Source organism: Homalodisca vitripennis, unplaced genomic scaffold, assembly GCF_021130785.1.
Source record: "Homalodisca vitripennis isolate AUS2020 unplaced genomic scaffold, UT_GWSS_2.1 ScUCBcl_1514;HRSCAF=5235, whole genome shotgun sequence".
NCBI lineage: Eukaryota > Metazoa > Arthropoda > Insecta > Hemiptera > Cicadellidae > Homalodisca > Homalodisca vitripennis.
Window position 1 is genome coordinate 48,097 of NW_025777639.1, and position 15,413 is coordinate 63,509.

The window sequence follows — 15,413 nt, forward strand, 5'->3', positions numbered from 1 at the left end:
TTTCCTTGACTTAAAAAAATCATGAAATTCGGTTTCCCATGATTTCATCTTTATTGGCTTGTTTCCCAGTTTGTTTTTTGTCTGTTTTTATTTTGATATTCGACTTCATATTACTCAACAGCTTATTTAGTTGAACAACTGTTACAAACTTTCCCTGTAGCTGATGAGTAATCCTCACTGACAATTTTCCAGGCATCTTTTTTTGGCCTTAACAGCAGATGGAGTTTTGCATTTTTCAATTATTACTGGGTGTTGAGTCACCAGTTTGACAAACAAAGCCCTGTCTAAATATTTATCGTCACCAACATCTTCGTCGCTGGATGACATGACTGCTGTGATGGTAACTAATTTCCAATCAAACAGTCGAACAGTCGAAATAATTATCCTGAACACAGAGCGAACTACAAGCGAACTGGACTAGTGAGTAGTGACAAGAGACAAGACTGCATCGAAAACGGAGCGGCGCGGCGCGGCGCTGCGGCGGAGGAGAGAGGAGGGGGGAACAAGTCACAACATGAAAACCTAGTTGTTGCTAGGCTTAGCAAGTGCTATGCCTAGCAGTTGCTCAAGTTTTTCCGGTTACTTCTTAAACTAGGGTAGATGTTTCTACCTAGACCTAGCATTTGTTTATTCACTCCGATTTGAGGAAGAGCTAGGACTAGGGGCTAGGTGCTAACCCAGTAGATTCTAGGTTTTATTCACTCCACCCAATGGTGAAGAAGATGATTAAGGTGTGAGTCTAAATTTTTGTGTTCAAGTTTTTGCAGCCTTCTTGTGGATCACCTTAAGAAAATGAAAAATTATCAAAATATGCTTTTAAAAGTAAAAGTAGATTTTATGGTGATGTACATTGTACAACGTTTCAACTACATTGAACTATATTCAGAGTGTCTGTTGGTCACCAAAGTCTTTGAAAAGTAAAGTAAAGATGTCACAGATTTTAATGAAGATCATGGATGTCACCAAAAAGTGATGGATTTTGATTTTAAGTAATAGAAATTCTTTGTTAAAGTATCAGTTTTTATGGCATAATGATAATAACTAGTGATGTGTCAAAGCCAAATCATGAATCCACTGAATCTTCAACCACGATATGAATTCGAGAATTGATCGATGCGAATGACAATCAATTACGAGGTTCGTCAATCGAATCTGCAGAGACTCACCGGATACTTAACGGCAGTACACAAATTACCGATTGCCAAAATGATTTTGTTATATTTTGTGTTTGAAAATCGTTAATAAGGTAATCTTTTTATGATAATTTTATTAACAAATTCACATCTTTTGAAGGAGCTTTTCACGGTGCTGGTATATTTTAATGGTTTAGACAATAGACAAAGTATATTTATTACATGATCATAGAGAGCAATAATTGAGTCATTACATTTTTGTTTACATAACAAAACAACAACATATTACATAAATAGGTCAGATTTTAAAAATTCGTCTTTGTTATAGAAGGGTTTCTCTTGGAGCCATTCATTCAGGGCTTTCTTGAAGTGTTTAGACTGTTGCTGTTTGATATTATCTGGAAGTTTATTGAAGTATAGGGCTCCTTTGTAAGATGGTTTTTTTTCCAAAGAGGCTCAGGTGATGTGTTGGCAAGCTGAAGTTGAAGGCATTTCTTGTATTGTAGTTGTGAATATTGTTGTGTCTTTGTTGTCCTGAGTTAACTGCTTGTATGTCTTGAATATAAAGAGATATTATTGTGAGAATTTTAAGTTCCTTGAATGACTCTCTGCAGCTTTATCTGAATTGCAGACCTGCCAGACTCCTGATAGCTCTCTTCTGGTGCTTGAGAACTCCCAATGTTAGTTGCAGTTGTACTTCCCCCACACTGCTAGTCCATACCTCAGATGTGATTCAATCAGAGCGAAATAAGCAGTTTTAGCTACTTCTATGTTACTCATGTGTCTTATTCTACGTATTACGTAGATGCCTGAGCAAAGATTATTTGCAAAGTTGATCAACATGAGGCTTCCAGTTTAGATTTGAATCAACGATGACACCGAGGTAGTTGTGGTTTTTGGCTTCCAAGCCAGGTAGTGCTGTCAGGTCTGCATTTCTGTGTTTTGTTGTGAAGTTAATCTGGACAGTTTATTTTCATTTAAGACTAAGTCGTTGGTTTGGCAGTATTGTTTAGTTTTGTTCAAAGTATTCCTTGTGCATATGTTGAGGTGGTCTATTGATTTGTTTGCTGCAGTGAGGACGGTGTCGTCAGCATACATAACTTAAGTTATAATGATTAGTGTTTTGTATAGTTTTTTATTAAGTGCATGGTTATAGAGTTAGTGAAGTTGACAAACAACATGGTGGTTGTGATTCCTGACCTAGGCATGCCACAACGCTTTGGTAAGATTTGTTTATTTTAACCTAGTTTGTAATTATGTATTAGCTTAGTTCTTTGTAATTATGTATTAGGTTAGTTCTTTACCTAAAGAAGAGATCAGATTGCAGATCTCGAAACGTAGTGTTACTGATTTCTTGTTTCACTGAACGATGGCAAATGTCCGGAGAAATCCTGTTTCCTTCACAATCCTTCCATCGTCAAAAATAACCTTCAAACAAAGAACATACATAACTGTTTGGCAGACACCCTGAAGCCAGTCTGGTAGATCGTTTGTAAGCAACAAGAATAGCACTGGGCCCAGTACTGATCCTTGTGGTACTCCCCTTTGTACACTAGTGAGTTGTGACTGGGCCCTTTGCATGGTGTTTTCCTTGGTGCATTGGATTTCTATTATTTGTTTTCTGTCCTTCAGATAGCTCCAGAACCAACTTGCTGCTGTTCCTTCTATGCCTAGGGTTCTTAGTTTTTCAAGTAAGTGACAATGGTTTAGGCAATCGAACGCTTTGCTGAAGTCAAGGAACAAGCTGGTTACTGTGCAGCCTTCTTCTAGCTGAACGATAATGTTCAAAAAGCTGTATGAGGGCGGTAGTTGTAGATCTGCTTCTTAGAAAACCGTTGTGTGGTTGGCTTGTTCGAAGGTTGTTATGCTGCAAGAGGCCTTCCAGCACAATCTTTTTAATAGTTTTGGAAAAGGTTGATATTAGTGAGATAGATCGATTACTGCTGGTGTCGGTTATTGGCCCGTTTTTATATTTTGGGTAAATTCTTGCAGTTTTAAGTTGGTCTGGGAAGATTCCTTCTTGAAGTGATTTATTTATGATGTTAGTAAGAGGAGCGGATAGTTCTTTTTTGCAGGATTTAGTCAGCTTTGCTGATATTTTGTCAGTACCAGATGAGGTTTTTGGTTTAAGAGTGTGTATGACCTTCTCTACTCCAGCCTTTCTCCCACATAAATCTCCATTTTTTTAGTTCTTCTCGACTGAAGTGTGTTTTTAAGCAATATCTTAGTATTAATTGTGCACTCTCAATTTGTTGTGGTTTTAGTCCACGATGGGGATTATCACATAGATATTGGAATTGTTTCCAATAAGTGTATAAATTTATTTATTTTGCTGGTTATTGTCTGGGTATGCTGATGTAAAATTGTTATACTGCTTGTGGCTTTAGTTTAATACTTTGGTTGAAGAAGTATCTGGTGTCATAAAATATTTGGAAGGTTGGTTAGCAGAGGCTGCAGAAGAGGACTAGCACAGGCAGCATTCATGGGAGTGTCACAGATATTGACCTTTTTTCAAGGTCTTGGGAGTATTCGTGGCTCCAGGAGTGAGATTAGGCATGGTTTCTTGTTATGGAATAAGGAAAAAATTTAATTTGTTATATTTTAAAATGTTAACATCTTAAATCATAACTCTCAACAATACAATTTTTCCATCTTGAAATATGTACATCAAATCTGTGATAATGTGAACTTTCATTAATACCCTTGATAATAATATATAATTGAGGTTCCAATTTAAGTTTTACCATTTACAGATTAAGTAAGTGTGGCTGTTTATTAATTACTTTTAAATTGCATTTTTACTTAATTTTTTTTTATTGCATTTTTAACTTTTATTAATGGAAATTTACTTTGTAAAGTACTTTACCATACTCAAACTTTGTTGTGGTTGTATCATTCTACGTCTGACCTGACCACTTCTGTTGACAGAGAAGCAGCGAGGGAGTGCAGAAGAAAGAAGAAGGAGTATATAAAGTGTCTGGAGAACCGAGTGGCTGTCTTGGAGAACCAGAACAAGGCCTTAATAGACGAACTGAAGTCTCTAAAGGAGTTGTACTGCCAGCAGAAGACGGAATAGTGATTCCCCACTGACTGAACAAGAGGCCTTCAATGACCCCTCGGAAGGAAGGGTTCACAGCGCCAGAGTATATATTTTCTTTGTCCCTTCCCCCGAGAGTTGGTACGTCGCCGTAGTTGTAACGATCTAGTCTCGATCGCAGTCGGTTACCCTCGGAACACTTTGGAACCAAAATAAGGCTTTTATTGTGGACAAGGCTGTTGATGAACCGTTTATTATGGTTATGTTTATTTGTTTTCCATTGTGGTCATCTATATGGATTTGTTGCAATATTTACTAGGCTGTGTTCGTGTAGGCATTTCCAATTATTACTATTAGTTAGTTTGGCTTAGAATATACTCAGATAATTTTGGTGCCTCAGTTTAAAGTAAGAGTAATACAAATTTGGATTGAATGTGCTAACAGCCTTAAACAGTTAGTAGTTTCTAAAGCAGATGGTTTAAATATTATGTATAAACACATAGCTTTAATAAAGTTTAGAAAATAATGTTTGCTATGTTTCTTGGAATTAATTGCTCATTCATGAATTGATTAAAACATTTTCTGTTATAGTTTCATGTATTAATAATAATACAATTAACAAACTGTTTTCAATGCATGTGACAATTTTTATTACTGATGATCAAGTATCTGCTGTTTTCATAGATATTGAGTCTATTACTTCTTTCGTAAAGATATTTCTTGTTACCAGAAGTTAAAGGTTTCTTTATATTATAAAAGAAAACAATTTACTCATGCTTTATTTTCCTTATCAGTAATAAGGAAATAAATACTCTTTGGATCAATAATTTGCAGGCAAATTTATTATTTATTTTTCTACCATCATCATTAGAGATCAAGTTATCACGAATTAGAGTATTTATTTAATAATCATTAAAGTTTATATTTAACAATATATTTCATCAGCAGCCTTGTTGGGAAAAGTGCCTCGTTAACAAATGTAAATTAAATGCACTTTATGGTAGACAGTTTTCCATTGCTTACGCTTAAAACTTGTTCTCTCGTTGAATCAAACCTTGTTGTTTTTCAGTCGATTGTTTGTCTGAAAAGTCATTAACCAGCTACTTAATTGTATTTTGGTAATTTTTACACAATCAAAAGGAATTCGTGTTCCTGTAAAGACTATTTTTGATGAGCTTATAGTTTCCGATGTGTTACATCTTTAAAAGTAAAAGTAAAATTGATCATTTAAATTTTTCATCACACTTATTTTTATTTCATTATTCTACTTTTTACATAGCTAAGTCCTAACAATACTATAATTTTGGCAACATTATCTTGTGATCACTAAGCTGTCATTGCGACACCAGTGCTTTATTGTTATTCCTTGGTCAATATTGATTTGTGTTGTTTGTAAATATTTGTAAATGTACAATTAGTTTGTTTATTTATGATCTAGAAAGTACTTTGTTATTTGTAACAAATAACATAAATATATTTTATAGACAGAAATAATTTGTTTTGTTGTTTATTTTTTGAGGCAATTTATTATGTATTTTATGCTCATTCTATGTTTTTATGAGAATCAATTTATTTATTTGATTTTAAATGTTCAAACTGATTTTTTTTATGGTTTAAAAATTATTCCACGTGCCAATTTTTATTATTTTGGAATGGTCAGGGTAGGTAGCTGCCTATTCCTTTAAGGGATTACCGTAAATTGTTTGTATAGTGTGTTTGTTCTTTGTTATTTTGCTGTAAAAACTAAGACTAAGCTGTACTAGATTGCTGTAAATAATATTTTATTACCATCTACAGAATCTTTCAAAATGATAGACATATGTAACATATACGAAGTGTAATTATTAGACTTAATTTTAAAAGACCACAGTTAATACACTTATGTGTTTGTACAGAAAAATAAAACTTATATTTTATAATTATAAGTGTTTTATCAAATATTCCCAAGTGTTAAACTTTTTTGAGTGCACCTTTATATAACAATATGTAGTTTTTAATAAAAAAAAAATGAAAAAGAAAAACAACTTGACAGTTAAGGAAGATGAGGACAACTCTCGTTCTACCATAAAGATTTTAGCCATATTATATGAGTTAAAACATTATTTGTAATAAACAAGTTTTAAAGATTTCTTTTAATATTGTTATTTCTTTAAAAATGATAAAATTTTGCATTTATTGTGTCTGGTAACAAAAATGCATTTTTATTGTTCACTAGATGTTACGGCTTTACATGCAGTTTTCTGCTGAAAGACAGGGACATTGAAAGATTGGTATATCTTTTAAACGGCACACTAAGCCCTCCTGAGTTGAATTTTGGTCACTGGAAGGTTTATCTCTTGATATACTGTATAATAAATTGGACATTTAAATTTAAAGAACAGTGTCTCAGAATCCTGAATAGCTTTTAAAGATTTAAGTAGAAATGGTCAACAGCTTGCTTGACATCCGTCACATAGGGAATGAGTCACTTGAGTTGGTTAGCATCCTGTTCCTCTTTTTTTTATTTCTTTGATAATAAGAAGTGTAGAGAAGTTAGATTTGAATTATTTTTTCTGTCTGTCTGCACGATATCTCAAAAACAAAATTATCTATAGACTTAAAATTTTGTATAAAGCTTCATATCTATATAAAGCAATACTTTGACTGCAACCCTCACCACACCTGGGGCAGCACCAACATCAACCCAAGTGAGGAGCTCCTGCAGTTTTTGTTCTCAAACAACTTAATTCTAGAAAATAGAGGGTTTAGTCCGACATTTATTACTAAAGCAAGATGAGAAGTTCTGGGTATAACTGTATCTTATGGACTCAAAAATGTAAAGATAGAAAGGTGGCATGTTTCACAGGAATGTATCGGACCACTGCCCCATTAGATTCGACAAAGGCAGGAGTTGAGGTGTACGTGCCCACAGGGTTCCTAAGTCCACCAACTGGAGGGGCTACCGAGTGACCTTAGCCAAAGAGTGGAGTAAATAGAACCCTACCAGAAAAATGAACTTTAATTAGAAAGGTCAGCTCAACTAGTTGAACAAGCTATCATAAAGGCATGTGGGAAACTGTCCCCTTAGACAAAACAGGCTGAAGAAAGATGTGCCTTGGTGGACTGGGAGGTTAGAAACACTTAAAAACAAAATTAAAAAATTATTAAAATGGGCAAAAAGGAAAAATGCCTGGATCCCTTATCTATATGCCCCAAACGAATATAAAATAGAAATTAATAAAATAAAATAAGAACCTGGAAGACTTTTTGCAAAAACATCAATAGCCTACCAGAGGCTGCCAGGCTTCATAAAACTCTCCAAACAGTTCACTCTAACCCTCTGGGGTCCCTAGTAAAGGCCAATGGAGGCCTTAAAGTGAACAAAAGGAGACTTTAAAGCTGCTTTTGGATATGCACTTTCCGGGTGGTTTTTTTGACTCAAAATGATCCTTATTCTCTAGTTGGGGAGAGATCTGGTCGGGAGGTAGCTACATCTAGACAGCAATCAAAAAGAATTTTTTCATCTGAAAGAATTAAATGGGCAATAAGATCCTGCCATTTAAATCTGGGGCAGCTTTAGTTTTTCCGGTCCTTCTCCAAGAAGCGTTGGACATCTTATTAAATATGCTGATTACTCTGTTTATAAGCAGCTACGCCCTAGATTTATTCCAAAGAACTGGAGGTCGGCATTTGTGGTGTTTGTGCAGAAAAAAGATGGATCCGACTCAATCCAGCTCGTACAGACCCATAAGTCTAACCTCTTTCATGGTAAAAATTATTAATAGACTTATTAGGGATGAAATCTTACAGATACACCCACTCAGTCTATCTCAACATGCGTATTTAAGTAAGTAGTAAGTCAACTACTACTGCTCTTCACAGTTTAATGGAAGCGGTGGAGAACACCTTCAAAGAAAAGAAAGCCCTAGTCAGCGTATTTATCTCCTCTTGAGTCAGGAGGTGATGAAGACAGCTATTCTAAGCGCAATGAAGCTTCTGGGTACAAAGGTGATAAAGACTACCTCCTCAGAAGGCCATATGAAAATAACTCAGGAATTTCCTGAGGCTGAAATGTTAGGATGCCTACCCTACTAAAGGAGTTCAGAAGTTTCATACAGATGGTTTGCGTCTTGACTCTAGGGTGGGATTTGGAATATATGGACCAGTTGTTAGTCTAGATGTGCCTCTGGGAAAACTTGCCATGAGTATTCCAAGCGAAGTCAAGGCAATAGAATCATGTACCAGAAGACTCATACAAATTGAGGCCAAAAGAAGCAAAATATTTAATACTCTCCGACAGCCATGCTGCACTAAAGGCACTTGACACCTGTACGTTTGTTACGAAAGTAGTCTGGGAATGCAAGAATATTCTGGTAGAACTGGCATAAAAGAAGAGAGTTATACTCAGTTGATTGCCGGGCCATGAGGGCATTCATGGTAATGAAATAGGGGATACCCTCACCAAAAAAGGAACAGAGTCCCTTATGGTAGGGCGAGAGCCGGGCTGTAGGGTAGCTTTCTCCTATAGCAAAGCTTTTGTAAAAGATTGGGAAAAGAGGATAACATACTTCAATTAGTTGAAAGATCCTCTCTGTCTCATTGTACATGCTGTGTACTTTGATAATGGGAAAAGTTGTTGGAGCCATATGTGTGTATATCACAAGTACATAGGTGAAAGCTATTTTTATAATATTGTGTAATATTGATAAAAGTTTAAATCTCTTTATTGTGAGGTTGCCCATGTAGAGCTGACTCCTCACTGCAGCGATTTTCATACCACAGAGTTCCTAATAACAGTTAGCTTAAAGTTTCAAACTATAAAATAATTATGTTCACCAAGTGTAATAAAATTTATGATGTATTACTGTAACCAACGCAATGGCTCGAATGACTTAACTTTTGCAGAAATGTTAAACACATGGTCTTGAGACAATTAAAAATATTGCTTTGGGAACAGACCAGCTTCTATTACCAAAAACATAGCTGTGATTGTAAAGGTTTTTTAATGGGCTGCTAGATGACAGTCATTCTTATTTACACAAGTATTTATAAAAACAAAAAGTAGATGACAATTTTCATACATTTACGGGGGTAGCCATAAGGACTTAGCATTTGACAATGTTTATAGCAGTCAAGGGGTTAAACTTAGTTTTTAAAAGAAATGGATTACAGTAAAATACTACTTATTGGAAAGTATAGATTTCATCCCATAGAGAATATGTCATTGAATTTCTTTTATTAAGAGCCAACCACTTAAAGGTATGTTTACTTCTCTTGCATAATGTTTACATTACTGACATAAAATAATTTATTATTACAAAGATCAACCTAAAACCTAACCATCCTAGTTTAATCCTTCTTTCAATAGAAAGTCCTTAGCAATCTTTGACTAATAAACACGGTTAGACACACTTATATTGTAAATAACTTGTCGTTATTAAAATTATTTTAAGACAACGTAAATTCACAGGAAAGGACCTAATTTAACTTAAAACTAACATCGAATTAATAAATTGTTAAACATAAATGTTATTGTCACTCTGTTGCATGCTATCAATGTCTGTGTGTAGTTAATAACTCAAGGTAATCACAACTAAAAAGAGTTAAGGGCTCAAAGAGGCTTTTTGGTTTTCAAACCTAGCCTATGCCAAGTGGCATCAACAAGAAGTTAAAAAAAAATATTAGTACAAAGAGATTTATCATCTGAATAATATTTAGCCAAAGGAAGAGCCAAGAATATTAGAAAAATTAATGACCACATGGCATAAAATAAATAATTTACTAGTCTATCTGTTATTTATTAAACATTTAGCAGGTGTTTCAAAGAAAATATTATGTGGGATATAGATATATTTCTGGTGGAGGTGAATGTGTGTGTGTTATTTCCAAACAAAACATAACCTAAACAACTTTTTAAGACTTTTTGTAATAACTTTACAACTTAAAAATTTTAAGATTTCATCAATATGGATCTGTTTCCAAAATCATCCAGGGATATCTTCAGAGATAGAATAATAGCAAAAGGTAGTGATTCTGACATGATAGAAACTAAAAACCCGAAAATACTACTGGAACAGTGGGAAAAGGCATTGCATCATGGGACAGTTAATAATGAGGCGATGCTCGAGAAGGAAATGTCACAGACCTTAAAACAAATCAATGAATTTCTTCATGGATTAGAAGTGGCTGCAATGGTACATGACAAGAGAAAGTTTGGAAAAGAGAAAGAATGGATTAGATATCAAGGATTTGAACAACAGTATCGAGATAAAATTATGTTGGGGCATACATTAAAAGGTAAGGTAAAAGAATTGTTGGATCTAGAAGATTCGGGAATTCGCCTTTCAAAGTCACTAAGATCTACCTCAGTCAAGTTTGCCCCTTCAGAAATGAACAGCTTTGAGAACGATTCTGAAGGAAATATCAGCAACTGCTCTCGATACGGATCAGAAATTAAAGATGTTCTACGCAAATTCAATAAAGTCCTGGTTAAGAGTTCACCTTTAGTACCTCAACTTTTGGAATTACAGATTCCAAAGGATCAAAAGGATTCTGGAGTTGAAAGAGATGCATTAGAGTTCCTGATGGAACGATTGGCTACAGACAACATCCAGCCTATCTTCATTTCACATCCTTTAAAGCCAAATGACTCTTCTCACACAGTCTCTTGCAAAATCTTCAACACAACTGTGGAAGGCAAAGCCTCTGAGAAGACTGCTGCGAAGAAAGCAGCTGCACTAAATATGCTAGAACGGCTAGTAGAGGATAATGCTAAGGATCAATTGCCCTCTCAGATCACCCCCTTCGCAGACTTGGAAGTCCAAGAAGCTTTGGGAATTCTTTGTGAAACCCTAAGGTAAATAGCTTTAAATTATGATTTCAAAAGAGTACTTTAATCATAATATCAAGGATCCTTAATTGCTCTCTCAGATTCTTTCATTGGTTATATGGTCCAAAGTTGTCTTTTTGATGTCAGAGTTCTTGTCTTGGGCTGCACTGTGGAATTCAGACTCTGAGTAGTAGGGTCTATCTGGGAGCCATTTCGTCCAACTGGTTCTTTTAACCACTGAAACACTGAGATGGTTGATTCCTTAGTTGATCGGGCCGCAAGTGGTAGAAAAATAATGCTGCTTTTTATGAGAGTTTCCTCTCAAATAGGCTTAGGTGAAGCTTGAGGCATGTCTTGTGTTGTTTGGGTGTAGTTCATGATGTCTTAGCTGTTGTATAGCAACTGTATGTAGAATTGTTTCCTGGATGTAAAGAGAGGATATTGTCAAAGTTTTTATTGTTTAAAGGGTTCCCGACAGTTTTCTTGGAACTTGGATAAATTTAATCTCACAGGAAAACTTATTCTTCTTTGCAGATGATATGGTGGTAATTTGTAGCGGTAAAACTTGGCATTAAGTATATGAAACAGCTTTGCAAGAGTTAAATATAATACATAACTAGTCTTGTGACAATATTTAAACTATAGTAAACAATTTGTGTTTTTTCTTTTTTTTTCTCTTAGGAGAAGAAGCTTATAAATTGGACTTAGTCATGTAAGAACCTTTGCGCTGCTTCCGGAGTGACAGGATCTTCAGGATGGGTAGGGAGTAGGGGCTGCCTCCTATCGAGATCCATGAGGAAGAATTAGGTCACTACATCTCAAAGTCATGTCTCCCTGGAAGAAAAGGAGGCCAGCTCTGAACCAGCCTCTCCGGTCAAAGTTGGCAGGGGGTGGCACACTATTGTTGAGACTAGCAAGAACCTCTGAGGTTAGGGAACAAACCTCACCAACTCCAACAGTCATCTCCCACAGTAAACTAGACCTATTGAATTGCCCATGAACTCCAGAATCTCGACATTTACGGTTAGTGATGTGCTCCTGGACATCCATAAGGTTGCCCAGATTGTAGTGACACATCAGTTTTTGCTGTGCCCAGTGGTGGGTTCAACTGGAAGGTATAAACCAGCCTGAAGTGATCCCTGCTGGGTGACCAATTTGTGTTGTGAGCAGCCTACTTGCGATCCTATGGCTGCTGCTACACTTATGCAGTTACTTGTTCAATACTACCTGTGATTGCCAGCTGAGAGGGAGACCAATGCAAGTATCTAGGTTTAATAAATGACGCACATCTCAGATGGAAACCACATGTTAATTGTGAAAAGTCTAAATTAGGAAAATTAATCTAAATATTTTGTCAATTAGGCTAAATTATAAATTATGATAAGTTAAAACCGTGTACTTTACATGTGTGCAGTCTGTTTTACAATATGGTATTGTTGCATGGAGAGATACAGTACTTACAAAACAATATTAGAATGAAAGGAAATAGAAATGATTAGGAGATTAAACTCTCTAACTATTTATTAAGTTATTTACTCAACTAAGATACTTACAAAACAATATTAAAATAAAAGGATATGGAAATGATTAGCGATTAAACTCTCTAACTATTTATTAAGTTATTTACTCAACTAAGATACTTACATCATTCGATTACATCAGCAACAATCAACACGTGCTTTAATAAAAGAGCTGTTAAATATCAAAACTAGTTATTGCTGCAGTACTGCCACTACATTCCCCCCTTTAACTGTGAGCATAGAGCTGTTCCAAGTGGTGACAGCCAAACCACATCTCTGAGCAGCTCGTTAAAGAGTTGCCTCTCTGCATCTGGAATATTTTGTAGGACTTCTAATGCAATTATTACAGAGGTTATGAAATAGAGTGTACTCAAAATTGTAGAAATTTGATTCTGTCATAAATAATATTACTGAATTAATTAAACTGGTCTTGATAACAGGTATGATGCGATGCTAGCTGAGATATGTACAGAGAGACGTAAGCGCCCACCGCAATACACCAATGACTCAACAAGACACAGTCTCCGCATTCTCTGTTCTGCAATTGGTCTTCAAGGAGTAGGCACTCATACAAATCCTGTCATGGCTAGACGCTTGGCAGCTCGTGAAGTTCTCTTACAATTGGAACAGAAACCGACATACTGAACATACTATAATGTTGTTTTACTGTCATTATTAATAAATAAAACTTGTTGAACCATATAGATTTTTCTCTCATTACTTAACAAGTAATGGCTATTAGGAGGATTAATCAATATATTATATGTAATGAATGAACGAAATTCACTCATATTGTGGCTGGGCATTAGCAAAACCCATCACTTGAAGGGCTTGATAAATTTCATTTGTCTGTCTGTCCACACAATATCTTGAGAAAAAACTGAGTTTGATTATAGTGCAGGTCACTCAATTGGTTTTGGCTAAGCATTAGTAAATATTTTTACACTGATCTTATGGTAACCGTGATGGCATTGAGAAAATCACAGAATTATAAATTTATAAGCAAAATGAGTACAATCATATGATATTAAGTAGGTTTCATAGAAATCTCCTATTTCCTCCTCAAGATGAAATTTCCAGGGCATTTTTTGTTTTATCTGATCATGACCCAGAGTCCAAAATTACCCTAATCCGACAACGTGTGAGTGTGCGTGTCATATAATATGAGCTTGTGAACATGATAACTGCCGTAATTTTGAAATATTCAGTCTTAACATGGTAAAAATTCAGTAACTGCACATAGCTTGGATGAGTTTACCAGTCAGTCTTAACCAGTAAAAATTTATTTCTAGATGGCGGCCATTCGCTTTTGAGCAAAAATGTTAACTCGACTAAGTTCAAACATAGATCCAAAACAATACATTTTAAAAATATAAATAACTTTTATTCTTTCTCTCCAATATCTCTTAACAATTTAATATGGTGGCCATTCAAAGTTTGGAAATGGAATGGTTATAAAATAATAGTTATTACATTATTAATTATATATATTCTGAATTTCTGATGCATTATTCCTTTCTGTATGCAGGAAACGAATAACACTCTCCTCAATTTACATTTGGCAGGAGAATCAACAGAGGCGGCCATGTTTATGCGACGTGCAAACTAACTAGAAACTTTGACCTAGTGATAAATTGCAGCAACAAAATTTGCAGTGGGGAAAATGTTTGATCGACTACTGGGCATACCGATGCCCTACTACATGTCAGCCCGTCATGATGTAAGATCAAAGGTTGAAAAACTATTCTCGTATATTAATTGAAGAAATCATTCAAATAATAGATTCCTTGAAAGTAAGTCCTTTTCTGGTTTGGATGAAATATCTTGAGAATACTGAAATTCTGTAAACAAGAAGTGGCAACACCTAAACAGCTATCTTTACTTCATGGCACTTTCCCATCTAGAATGAAAACAGGCAAAGTTTCTATAAAAAAATCCAGTAAAGATCTAACTGAAAATTACAGACCAATACCATTGATTTCAACTGATACCGATTAAAAAAATCGTGTTTGCTAGATTGTTTAATCATTTAAAATTAAACAACCTCTTACCAGAGAAGCAGCATGGATTTATCAAAAGATACTCCACTATAACATCAATAGTTGATAACATGGAGTCTTGGAACACAATAGTGATGGTACAGCTTGATTTCAGTAAAGTATTTGACTGCCTAAGCCATAACATGATCTTATTGAAACTATTCTGGGAATACAAGATACAGCTCTTTCATGATTTTCTACTTACCTGGAGGGTAGACAGCAGGTTGTTGAGGTGGCTCAAAAATTTAAAGGATTCATTACGATTTCAAGATCTGAAGTACTACCAATGAACCGATGTATTCCACAAGGATCGTTCTCAGGTCTTGTATTGTTTATTTTATTTACTAATGGTCTGCCAAATATTCTAAATTCCTGTAGCAACTTGATAATGTATACTGATAACTCTATGCTTTTAACTACCAATGACTTAGTTGTAAATCTAGAAATAAACTCATATATAGCTTTGAACCTAGCTATGGACTTCTGCAGGAACAATGACCAGGTTTTAATTAATCTAAGGCAATGCAAATTTTGATTAGAAAGAAGAGAAATAAAATGTCCAACTTATCATATCTCCTATCTGTTACCTCAACAAATTACCTAGATGTTATTATCGATTACAAAATTTTTGGTAAAATCATTTTGATATCTTATGTCTTAGACTAAACTCAGCACTTTATGCAATCAAGATAAATAGAGCTATTAGCCCCAATAGAGCCATAATAACAGCCTATTTTGCTTTATTCAAAATCCACTTGAGGTATGGGGTTTTTATCCAAGGTGGATCAACAAAAGACAATTTTTAGCGGGTGCTTGTTTTCCAGAAGAGGGCTGTGAGGATTATAGCTGGTCTGGATTATTTGCATAGCTGTAGGG

General features: G+C 35.1%; 2 protein-coding genes across 10 annotated transcripts in view; both read left to right on the forward strand.

The window, feature by feature from the left end:
* The window catches only part of LOC124371498 (cyclic AMP-responsive element-binding protein 1-like), a 43,639-nt gene extending 38,965 nt beyond the window's left edge, over window positions 1-4,674 (forward strand). For all 9 annotated transcript variants that reach the window (XM_046829841.1, XM_046829844.1, XM_046829847.1 and 6 more), the window contains exon 7: window positions 4,062-4,674. In XM_046829841.1, the coding sequence (XP_046685797.1) occupies window positions 4,062-4,209 (148 nt within the window). In that variant the 3' untranslated portion in view covers window positions 4,210-4,674. The remainder of the gene's footprint in view (window positions 1-4,061) is intronic.
* Window positions 4,675-9,993: 5,319 nt separating this feature from the next.
* LOC124371497 lies at window positions 9,994-13,143 on the forward strand. Its single transcript, XM_046829839.1, has 2 exons — window positions 9,994-11,005; window positions 12,939-13,143. Exons 1-2 carry the CDS (start codon window positions 10,116-10,118, stop codon window positions 13,141-13,143), a joined length of 1,095 nt encoding a protein of 364 aa, XP_046685795.1. The 5' UTR covers window positions 9,994-10,115.
* Window positions 13,144-15,413: the final 2,270 nt, after the last annotated feature.

Excerpts from the sequence above, each read along its gene's own strand:
- LOC124371497 (XM_046829839.1), top strand. The coding sequence starts at position 10,116 with ATGGATCTGTTTCCAAAATCATCCAGGGATATCTTCAGAGATAGAATA. Across the intron at positions 11,006-12,938 it reads ATTCTTTGTGAAACCCTAAG|GTATGATGCGATGCTAGCTG; the intron begins GTAAATAGCTTT and ends TCTTGATAACAG.